This window comes from Molothrus aeneus, chromosome 3 (genome assembly GCF_037042795.1).
Source record: "Molothrus aeneus isolate 106 chromosome 3, BPBGC_Maene_1.0, whole genome shotgun sequence".
NCBI classification, from domain to species: domain Eukaryota; kingdom Metazoa; phylum Chordata; class Aves; order Passeriformes; family Icteridae; genus Molothrus; species Molothrus aeneus.
In genome coordinates this window covers 106,936,527-106,948,672 of record NC_089648.1, presented here as the reverse complement: position 1 = coordinate 106,948,672, position 12,146 = coordinate 106,936,527, and the positions used below count along the sequence as shown (strand labels likewise).

General features: G+C 37.5%; 1 protein-coding gene across 2 annotated transcripts in view; it reads left to right on the top strand.

The window, feature by feature from the left end:
• Positions 1-12,146, top strand: part of ATG5 (autophagy related 5) — a 74,992-nt gene that overhangs the window by 18,243 nt on the left and 44,603 nt on the right. For both annotated transcript variants that reach the window (XM_066547549.1, XM_066547550.1), the window contains exon 5: positions 427-589. In XM_066547549.1, coding sequence (XP_066403646.1) covers positions 427-589 — 163 coding nt within the window. The remainder of the gene's footprint in view (positions 1-426; positions 590-12,146) is intronic.

Below are 12,146 nucleotides of genomic sequence, written 5' to 3'. Positions count from 1 at the left end.
GAGGAAAAATGTTTGTAAGTGGCAGATATGCTACAGTTCTTATATGTGGGGGATACTGCTTGATTTTCAAGGAACTGCATAGAAATGGTTGATAAAATATCATGGAGAGCCATTTTGTATTAGGTGCTTGTCACTTCTCATCATTTTCTTCTATTTAACGTCTGAGATTGAATATCTGCTTGAAAACATGTTAAAATTCTGGTTTTACAGAAAGTTGTTGAGCTTTTATTTTTCCTGAAACATTTTCACTGCAACCTGTTTCTTGTCAGCAGAGTGAGAGAATGGTTGTTACATTCTTCTGTAAGTAGAAAATTCCAGTGTGCTTCTTTTGCATAAATGTGTGCCTATTTAAAATTATCATTTATGCTTCATCATACAAGGTATATGATGCATTTATTTTTCTTGATCTATCATTTATTTTTGTAGAATTTTCCAGAAAAGGATCTTCTACACTGCCATTCTAAGGATGTGATTGAAGCTCATTTTATGGCTTGCATAAAAGAAGCAGATGCTTTAAAGCACAAAAGTCAAGTCATCAATGAAATGCAAAAAAAGGATCATAAGCAATTGTGGATGGGATTACAGAATGGTAAATACAACACATCAAGTATTAATTATATTCAGGTTGAACAACCTAGTAAATAATTTCTTCAAATTTCATTTATTGCATGAGATATAAAATGTCATTGTTCTGCAGAATTTTTGTCTGGTGTCATGGAAAGCATTGATGGTTTTGGTGGTTTATAATTTTTTTAAAATTAAAATAATAATTTTGGTGATAATTTAAATGTGCCTGGAGTTATTCAAGGAATTAGATAGGGTAGTAACTGTTTTAAAAAAACAAAACTAGCAGCAAATCAAAATAGATAAATATTGTCTAGTGTACTTCTGTGCAAATGATGGTCTTTATTTGGGAGACACCTGGGGTGTATGTATTCAGTATTAGCTATCTTGAACCATACATAACTAGAGGAGACAATCTCTTAACACTTATGGATTGTCACTGGTAACAATACAAGTAAACTTTTAAAAAAGTTGTCCAGTAGATTTAATAACTTTACTGTTCTCTCTGCCATTTTTTTTAAATTGCTTGATGGCTTTCACAAGGACTTCTGCAAAAATAAGTATTGACTTGGAAAAGTCAGCAAAATAATTCAGAACAAGATCTTTAATTAGTGTTCTTACTTTGCACAAATGGTATGAATCAATATTGCAGTGCACAATAAAACTTTTGTTTGTAGTGTCTTCTGTATTAAGGCTTGTAGAGCTTGTAAGTTAAAAAGCTTTTGTAAGTATTTCAGAAACTGCTCTCTGGAATGGGTGATCATGTTGCTTTCATTGCATTTTTCTCAGCTCCTGAAGCTGTCATTTCTATTATCCCTAGTAAATTTATTTTATGAATACATTTTACTATAAGCATGAGAATGTTTATTCTGTGTTGTGGGACAAAATACCAAACAGTTAGAATTAATGTCTTCCCATATATGTATAAGAAAAATTAAATGACAAAGAAGAACCTTAGAATGCAAGAAGACTGGAACCATACTTTTGGTTTAGACCAGAAGGTTCCATGTTAGTTTTGGTTTAATGTGTGTGTTTAGTGGGTGTGTGGCTTTCTTTTTTCATTGTTGTTTGGTGGTACTGCCTTTCATATTAAAGGTACTCTAGTGATAATTTTGAAGATGAATAGTTATTAGAAACTCTGCTTTCTATTTTTTGTTTAATTGGACAAGAGTTAGAAATTAAAGCATTATCTTAATTTGCCATTTGAGTAGTAAGATCTTGAGGAAGCCCATGCATACCTCCAAAATGAAACAGTGGAAGTTAAAGTTCCTTTAACCAGAAGTTACAGAATCTTGATACTCTCTATATTTAAGGTAATAGGACAGATAAACAGCATGGGTTTTTTTGTGCTCATCTTAGGCATTATCTTTTAGTTGATTATTTGTCTAAGAATATCTTCAGTTGTAGGCAAAGGAGAATTTTTCTGTTTTGCACTATAATGTTAAGAACAGAGGTTGCCTAGCAAAGTTGATTTCAAGGTTTCACTGTACTTAATGAGAAATTGCACCTGTGGAATCTGACACCTGAATGAGAAGTTTAAGCAATCTTTCAAATGCTAATTTTAATTTCTCAACTCTTCATAAAAGAGAAACAAGAAAAGCTTGTGAAACCAAGAAAACTCTTTTTAAGCATGTTGTATCTTTCAATATGTTTTTATAGGTTTTCGTTTGAGATGTAATAATTTTGAACCACTTTGTGAAACAGAATAAATGACCACAAAAAAGAAAAGAAAGTAGCATTTGTGATAACTGCTTTGTAAGTAAAGGTACATCTGCAGACTGTTTTTGCTGTGCAACTTCAAACAATTTTCTTCAGTTCTTAATTACAGGAAGTGTTATTTGTTTAATGAGTGATAGCATTACTTAGAAGACATGTCCTGAATTTACATTTTTGAAAAAAAAAAATCCAGTTTTGTTTGGAGAAATATAACTATCAATTAATTTGGTACAAATGTTTCTGCTGAGAAGCAGTTACTTGAACAGGTAACACATGAAATTTACCAGTTGCTGTAAGTTGCAGCACAGAAGAGCTGTAATAGTGAATTTGTGGGAAAATCTTATGCTGGTAACAGCTGGTGGTTATTCATATCAACCTTTACATCCTTCCCCCCACCATTTCTGGTTTTATGTTAATCTGATACCAAATCAGGAAAGAAAACAAATTCTTCTATTTTGTGCTTTGTGTGGTTTTTCTTGCTCTTCACAGACAATTTTTGATTCATAAACCAGATATTTCTGAGGTGGAACACTTCTTTGGGACAGGTACATTTTTGACCAGCCATGGATGTCTGTCTGTGGTAGGGAAGTGATAAAAGCAGACTATGCAGCTATACTGACCTTTGTTCTTTTGTATGAATTGTTCACATTCTTTGGTCAGAATTCATGGAAAACGTTACTACTGTTTTTTTGCTTTGATAGAGTTATGACCATTTTTATCATGCATGAAAGGGATTTTCAAGTGGGTGGGTTTTTTTCTTCTTGCCTTTTGTGCAGAAAAATAAAGGCTTTCAGCTTTGAAACTCTAAGACTCTCTGGGCCTACTGATGAGTCAGGATCAAACCAATGAAATCCCAACTGTTTCCAGGGGGAGAGTTGTATTTTTTGCATGGTTCAAAGAATTAATATCTATAACTTCAGTATATAATGGCTCTGATAAATGAGGGGATTTAGATTCAGCACATCTGCTTTTTATCAGTTGTGGACTAACAGAAGCGACTGTACCCTGAAACTTTCACAGGCATCATTTATAACCAATGAAGAATAGACTTGGTATTTCTGATACATGAGTGGGAGAAATAAACAGAAAGAACTCATAACTATTTTAAGGTTTCTTTTATATATTATAAAATATAATGAAGTCATTATTTTACTGAAAATATTATGGAAAAAGAATGTAATGCTCATTCATGCTGTAGGGCTTACCAGAAGTTAAGTGGCCATGTTGAATTGTTCTTAGTAGAGGAGAAAAATACTGCAAGCATTCAGAATATACAATCTTTTACATTTTAATGCATCTGGTATCTTTCTTGCCTTACTGACAGAATCAGGCCTGTGTTGTCTTGCATTTCATTCCAAAATCTGTGTAAACTGTTCTTGGGTTTTTGAGGGCCAGAAGTTGTGTTTCTTCTCAGTTACCACATTTCTGTTTAGAAATGTTCAAACTGCAAAAAAGGGAGTGTCCTACAGCCTTTCTTGTGCTGCATACACTTCACCCACTCAGGTTTGATGGGTGTGTTTCTCATCCTCCCCCAGAAGTGGTGGAAGCAATGCTGTCCTTTACCCCATGGTGAGCATGCTTTAGTAGCTGAATAAATCTTTGTGATCTCAACTCATCATTTGAAATTTGCTTAGAAAATCTTCTGGAGTTTATCAGGAGAATGAATAAAAAAGCTACTAATTTTTTAATTCACAAAGCTACCTTGTTTACTTCTTCCCCGTATTGCTACCAAAATGGGGAGTTTTTTCCATGCTCAATCTGTGGAGGTTTGGTTAACTGTGAAAAAAGATTAAATAATTCATTTGAACTTTGAAAATTAGTGTATTGGTTAAAAGTGATTTTAAAAACCCAATCATTACCTTCCTGGGCTTCCTTAGTTAAAAATGTCCCAAAATGCATCAAGTTGCTTTATAACTAGCATCAGTACCTGCTTATTCTGGAGTTCAGCTAGCATGGCACACGCCAAACATTGGTGTTGCTGATACCATGGAACTGAGGGAATGTGATTTAGACTGATTCAGATAGCCCTGCACAAAGTCAGCCCACTGCTGCTTGGGTGTTGAGCAGGGTCTGGCTTCAAGCAGGCTGGACCTGCAGAGTGGATCAGCTGGTTGTTAATGATATTCCAAGTTGCATAATTTCTTTTTTTTTAATCCAAATATGGGATTCATCTTTTTGTATTTTGAAATTTTAATTTCTTTTATTTTTTTTATTTTAATACAGTGTAGTTTGTATTAAAGGGATGTTTTGGGTTTTTTTCCATAGCCTTCCTGGGAATGTTTTGGGTTTTTTTCCATAGCAGCAGGTTTTGTTTGGGGTTTAGTTAGTTGTGGTGGTTTTTCTGGTAATGGATTGTGACCTAGACCTCACTGTTAGTTCTGCAGTGTTTATGGGATTGTTACCCTTTCTGCACAAATGACTAAGCCAATGCTCCACTCATTTGGGTGAAGTATTGTGAGTCTAAACTCCCATCCCCCTGAAACTGCTTCTGGCTTTGTTTGTCCTCTGTGCCGGCCTGGTGTCTGCTTGAATAGCTGCCCTTTGCTGTGGCACAAAGGTGGGGAATTGTTGGCAGCTTGCATTTCCCCCTTGCCTTTCTCTTCTCTGCTCTCAAGCAGGAGGGCAGAGCAGGTCTGTCTGTCTGTCTGAGGCCAGTGCAAATCAGTGGCTCTCAAAGGAGGGCAAGAACTGTATGAAGGCAGAGAAGGAAGGAAAACAAAAGGTAACACAACACTCACAATCCTACTGAAGTCTCTGCCACGAGAGGAGGCTGCCTAGAGATGAGGTAGAGATGGTGTTTCTAGCATTTTCACCCTCTTGGGTTAGATGGCCATGTGTCCAATGAAAAACATTACACTCTGAAGGAGCAAACTTCAAGGTCTCTTTTTGCTGCCTTCTACTTTTCTTCCTCCCCTCCCTCTCAAAATAAGTCATTTCCTGAAAAATCTGTATGGGCTAACTAAAATTTAGAGTAAAGTGTCTCTAAAAAATAGACTTCACTTTTAAATTTAACTTCCTTTAGTTGTTGAGGGTTTCTTGTTTTGCAATTTGAAATGCTTCTAAGTTGCTTTCTCCTAGTAAACGCCTGAATTCATTAATATGCATTAATATAAAGGTTCCTTAACTTTTAAGAAAAACTTTTTATAAGGAAAAACATAGTACAGGGAAAGCAAAGTGGGTTAGAAAGCTACATGGTGTTATGCTGGTCTGTTTTCATATTTATAGAGAAAGCATAATTAGAAATGAAGAAATCAAAATTCCTAGGCTATCTTAGACATGGAGCAGGGAGCTGGTGGATGGATAAAATTGTTGGGAGTCCTTTTCCCTTTGACTTTCTCAGGAAAGTCTGTAACAAGCCCTGCTTCTAATTCCTATACAACCTGTGGGGTATGTGTTTCAAAAATGGCTTTGCCTTTCTCCTGATCTATCTCACAGCAGAAGTGAGTGCATGGGTGATTGGCCAGCACTGAACCCACCACACTCATCAGTGCATTGTTTGGGAAAATCTCAAAATTGGGAAAATCTTAAATTGGCAAACCAAAACCACTACAACTTGTCTGTCATCAGAGCTTTCCTTTTAGTTTAAGTGACAGGGCTTCTGAGATCACCTGGTTTTTGCTATAGAGATAGCTTTGTAGGATCTGTGCATTTTGTTATTTGAAGAAAGGAAAGGAAGTAGTCCATCTTGATTACTTTCTTTGCCTAAACCTTTTCCAGGTAAACTGGCGACCTAGAAATGAAGGGAGGTGGTGGTAAGGAAACTGTGAAGTACTTAAAGTGAAACTTCTGGTTTGTGAGTATGTTTAGTAAGTGAAAAGAATGTTGGTAAGGTATGGCTCCCTTGTGTATACTATAAGAAAACAGGGGGAAAATGCCTTTTTGCTCTGATAGATAGCCTGAAGAATGACATGCTTTCTTGTACAGTCTTCAGAATGTCCTCTTATGTTGAATGTTGTTACTTTGCTGTCTGTCACATGAAGAATATTTTCACATATTTCTGTAGCTTCTGCTACATTAAGTCAAAACTGTTCTAAGGTTCTGTCTCTCTATATCTGATACTGACTCATATATGAAGATAGTCTGAAAAGCTCAGTAAACTTGTGTTCCCTTTTCATTGGTGGATTTGTATTATATACCATGGTTTTTCAAATGCCCAGGTAAACTAGGTATTTAATAGCAAGAATATTTTAACTGTGGCAATGTGTAAAATGGAAGAGAAAAATAAATATCTTAGTCATGTCATACCAGTATTTCAAGCTGTGATCTCAGAAAAGCTGTCACTAACTGTAGTGGTCACTAAGAGTCAGATACATACCAAAATCTTCCTGAAGTCTTTGATAGTTGTAATTATTGATGTTTTTATAAAAACAAGAATATGAATTATGAATTTACGTGAACTAAGTAATTTAGAGACAAGTCTTTATATAGCTGGGAAATTACAGTAATCAGCTGTTCTGAATAGCACAGAAACTAGTTTTAAAGTGTTCAAAATATTTATTTCATCAACAAAAACTCCTTCATGCTTGAAGCATACCACACAAGAACTTAAGTTTTTATAAAATTGGTTAGAAATACCAGTGAGCAGTATTATGTATGCATGCAGAGTGCTAGTCTTCCTGGGAACAATGTGGAAGTAGTATTTATAGTAAATTTTGAGAAGCCTTTTTTTTTGGCTACGGCAGTTAAAAGCAATGCTTGTTAAAACATGAGTCAGTAGAAAATATGCTTGCTTTAACATTAAAGGAATACACTTTGTATCCTTGACTTTCAGCTTCAACTCTCTGTACCCTACCCTAGTTTGATTATATTTATGTGACAGATTAACCCTTAGTGAGTTTGTCTGTGAGTGAAGGGAAAAGTTGATGGGAGCAGTTGGTGGATTGAAGGGCAGATCTGCCATTCAGCGGGGTCATGATGGGCTGGACCTCCCAGAGCTGACACACAGAGCCTGGGAAAAGCCCATGGGAGTCTAAGACCTGACTGGGAAGCAGCTTTCTGGAAGTGGGTAAGGGTGAACAAGAAACTGAGTTGAAAGCCTCTTGTGTAGTGTTGCCAAAATAAAGATGAACCTGGGAGCTACTCAAGCTGTTGTGCCCCCTGCTTGGCACAGCACTGGTAAAGCTCTACTGGGAGTGCTGTGTCCTCTTGGACTCCAAGACAAAAGAAATGTGGGCAAACAGAAAAGAATCCAGCAGAGTGATGGTAAAATTCTTAGGGGCTGGAGCAAATGCTGGATTACAGAGTGGGGCAACTGCCTTGTTTAGCCTGAAGATGAGGAGGAAGCTGAAGGTGGATTTAATACCAGCTTTACCTGAAAGGAAGGCCCCCAGAGCAGATGGAGACAGACTCCCCTCACTCTTGTCTCCACTGTCAGTAGAGCTGGGCAATTACCAAACAAGAAGCAGTTCCTGGTTACAGCAGCAGGAAGTCTGATGGTACATGGGGAAGGGAGGGTGGGGTGTGCTGGGGAGTGAAAGTGCTTGAGTGGAAACCCACAGGGATTGTCAGACTTCACTGGGCAAGGTCTTGAGCAAACTCATTGAACTTTGTGAGGCAGCTCTTTTGGGACAGGGTGAGGAGCTGTTATTCCAAAGCTTTACCTCCAAAGGCACTTCCAAACTAAAGTTTTTCTGTCGTTCTTGTACATCTTGTACATGAGTCTGTAGTCTCTTAGTGCTGTCCCCAAGTATTCCATGGTTCATATGGTTGTTAGAGAGTGGTGAACCACTGAGAATGGACAAATCTTCTGTTTTTTAAACTTTAGTGTTGAACATAGTTGCATGCAGGCTGCAAGGTGGTATTGCTTGCATAGAGCTACAGATATGATTTAATTTCCAGCTTTCTGTTTAATTTATTGCAATAAATGTCTTAAAGAAGAAACCATGAATAGTCCAGACAAAATTGTGCACATGTGCTACCCAAGGGCTACACGAGTTTGTTCACTTCTTTGACTTTCTAAAAAGATGCTGAAATACAAGGGCCATGAATTAGTATTTCCTTTCTGAATTTCAAGTCTTTCAACTCATTTTTGTATTAGTTGTTTCTGTTTTCTAAACCCTCTCAACAGCCTTCTTGAAATCAGTCCAGTTCTAGAATCTGATAACCTCTGATAGTTGCATCGTTATCAATTACAGAAACAAAATAGTTCCTTACAATTATGATATTTTTGTTGCTAAAGATTAGGGTGGAGGTTTTTAGTTCTTTTACCTACTACACTGCAGTGGGAACTTCATTTTAACTGTCTGTATGCTTTTACCAGGGCTTTTCATTGCAAGGTATTTGCAGGTGTATTTTTCCATTCTGTGGTAATGGCCCAGATTTTGTGTATGCAGATTTAAAGCTATGCTCTAGTGAAATGCATGTGTTGATGGCAAGCACTTGAGCAGTGCCCTTTACCCTCTCAGTGATCCATCCTGTTGTAGCCTCATGTGGGTGAAGGGGACGTGTCTAAATTCAAGATCCACGTGAAATTTCAAGTTGTTTGAAGCATGACAGCAGTTGAGTTTCAGAAAATGACTGTAAGAGGCTAGTATGAGTGAAACTAACTTTTCTGGTTGCCTGAGGACCATTGCAGGCTGAGACTCAGGGGCAAAAGGAAGCCCAGCCCTTTAGGCCTTAGCTGGGACTAATCCTTAGTTAACACTGCTCAACAGTAAGAGGTTCAGCAATTGTTGTCTATTAACAACCATGTGTAATGGCATTACCAAGAACTTTTTTACATAACAAGGTATAAATTTGGATTAATTTCAATGACTGCTAAAAGATCTCTATCGGTTTTTCTGTGTCTGGATTGAAGGCGCTTGAGATGGTATTTCATGTTCAAACTCAGGTGTTTATTATTTCTTATCAGTAAAACAGTCTCACTACTGTGAGTTGGGCAGCTTTTCATTAGAAGGCACAAAATGGCCAACAATCTCTTGCTACAAGGTCCTTTAAGACTAAACTATCCAATTAAGAACTGGCACCTAGATTATTTTCCCTTTTAACCCAATAACTGATCCCAAAGAGCCTGCAATGTTGACTTTTCTGCCCAATTACAAAACGCCACCCAAACCCATGGAGAAGAAGGAAGCAGCAGCATGAAGAAGAAACCCAGGATGACACCCTGTGTCCTCCATCTTGCTTCCATCCACAACATACTAAAAATCCCAAAACCTAAATTTCTCAGCAAGTGATGCACCTACACTACTCTCTATAATCTATTCCACACTTTTGTGGATTCTGGTCTATCTTGAAGTCTGGGAAACTTTCTCCATGAATGAGGATCAAAGTCAGTGCTCCCCTGGGGTCAGGGCACCCCAGAGCAGACAGAGAAATATTCCTGGTGCCCTGGGTTGCCACAGATCTCCAGTCTGGTTTAATGGAGGAAACAACAATTCCCAGTGTTTCCCTGCGTCAGTAATTTTTTCAGCAGTTTTAATGGGTACTTTAAGGACAGGAATAATTTTACTGCTTGGTTTCTGAACCCTACATGTATAATGTAGGCATACATTATGTATTTGTAAATTTATGTTTGAGTTTGCTTTGTTGCTTAATGAATTTTTGTACTGAGATTATTGTCATGGGTGACATAAATTCTTTGTAGTTTTGCCAACTCATAGATTCTGTGCATCTCTGTAGTACTGAAGGCTGATGTCTGCCTTTTGGGCATTCAGTGACTGCATTTCTAAGCAATAAATAGTTATAAATATTAGCAGCTTGGCTGATATATTTCTCAATTATTTGGCCATTAACTTTCTGATCTTTGACATAAAATACATAGAGAAGTTTTTATATTTCATTTTAGGCAAATTTATGTAGAATCATCATCTCTTGTTTAAGAAATATTATTAGTGGAGTCATATCAAACTTCTGTACTGTTACTAATCTCACTTCTATTCAAATCTTATTGTCATTACTTTAAATATTGTTATTCAGATAGGGACATCTGCCTTTTGCAAGTACTCTTTTTGCTAATACAGAAACCCTCTAACACTTCAAGCAAGCTGTGAAAAACAAAAGGAATCAGATTTGACTGTTAGGGTGGTTTAGATGTCATGCAGACTGCATAAGCTTTTTACGAGGGAGGGAGACAAGTGTCTAAAGTGCTTTTGCTGATAGGTAGAGAACTCGTCCTTGTTTACTGGCTTGATGAAAACTCAGTTTTGTTTTGATTGTTAAATTTCCGGCCAGTACCTTCTGTCTTTGTCCTGTCTAGCCAATAAACTAATTAGCTCTTCCAGCTCAGTGTAGCACTAATAGCTTCCTTGAGACTTTGCAAAAATAGGGGGTACTGATACATAAAAATGAAAGAAGGAAGAATCCTTTCACTTAGGTTTTTAAGGAGATTGGGGTGGATATTCGTCAGTGGTTTTGTTTGTTTGTTTAAGCTTGTAATCCTAAGGATTCTGTGAAAAGCAGTCACTTTGGGATTTTGTACTTTTGGAGCTTTAGGATTCTGGCACTCAGCCAATGCTCTGCTAATAAAGGCTCTTGCCAGGTCATATATATCAGTGTGCAAACTGGATAACTTTTTTTTCTCCTGCTTGCTTTAAAAATTTGTCTTAGTTTTCTTACACCCAACTCTGTTTCCTGTGGTGAAAATACTGTATCCCTGGAAAGATATTTGGAAGGCAGCAATATAAGGTTGTGAGGAGGAATCTGTTTGGAGGTCTTCAGACAGTTCTGTACTCAGTGGAGATCTTAAGATGTCTGACTCCATTATGTCTAGCTAAAATTCCTGGGGGATATCGGGTGGATTGACAGAGCATTCTTGATTACAAAATGGACCAAGTTCATAATTCAACTGTTGCAGGTTTATTGCTGTTATATTTGGAAACCACAGAAACTATTAGAACTTTGAACAATAGATTGGCTTAAGCACTGCCTGAGTGTTCAGAGAATAATCTGAGGGGAACAAATATTTAATTTTAGCTGCCTTAAATAAGATTACCTGGTTTCTGGCATGTTTTGTAGGAGGTGAGGAAAGGGGAATGAAGGACAGAAGTGAGTTAACTGCACATTACTACTGTTTAACTTCTTTTTGTCATCCAGAGCCTTCCTTGTTTGCCATATTTGCATGCCACAAGGGTTAAATGCCTAATTTTCTGACATAAGTCTTTTAGTTGTTCATAATTTCTTTTTTCTCCTGATCCATAAGATGTGATGCTCATTTCTGGTGAATTTTGAGAACAGTAAACTGTTCACCCAACTAATTACATTCATTCCTAATTACAGTAATAATCATACAGTAATATGAGCATTAAACAAGTAAATCAAGTTAATGTTTGTTTTATTTCTGTTCAAGTAGGATGGCTCCAAATATGGAGATTCCTTATTTAAGTCTGCTGAAGCAAACTAGCTTAAGTAGGTCTGAATTGTTTTGGTTTTTTGTATCACCATAACAGTTTTCTCAAGTGAGTTAGAAGTGGTAATTGAAGTATAAATCTATCAGTGCCTGCTGTGGAATGCCTGTTCACACATCTGTAGTGAAAGCTACAAGTCATTCTGAGTGCTGCCTGCAAGCAAAAAGGAAGCATGCTAAATCTTCACCTTGCTAAATCTTCACCTTCCCTCTGAAAGAGTTCTGAGGAGGAGGCAGTCATCTTTGTGTTGGACATTTTCAGACTAAACCTCTGACTCTGCAGACTGGGGTTCCCAAATGTGGGATTGTTTGATTGCAGTCTGCGCCAGGGCTGTCGGTGTCACTCCCAGCGCAGTGGGTGGTGGGTGCCACCCTGCATCCAGGCAGCTCCTCGTGCTGGGCAGGTGCCTGCCTGCTGCTGCTGACTGTGGCTCAGGTAAGTGCCTGTCAAGAGGCACTTGCTGCTAATCAGGAAACAAGGGTGTGGAAGTAGTTTCTCAGATAAGTATCAGGAAATGCTGCT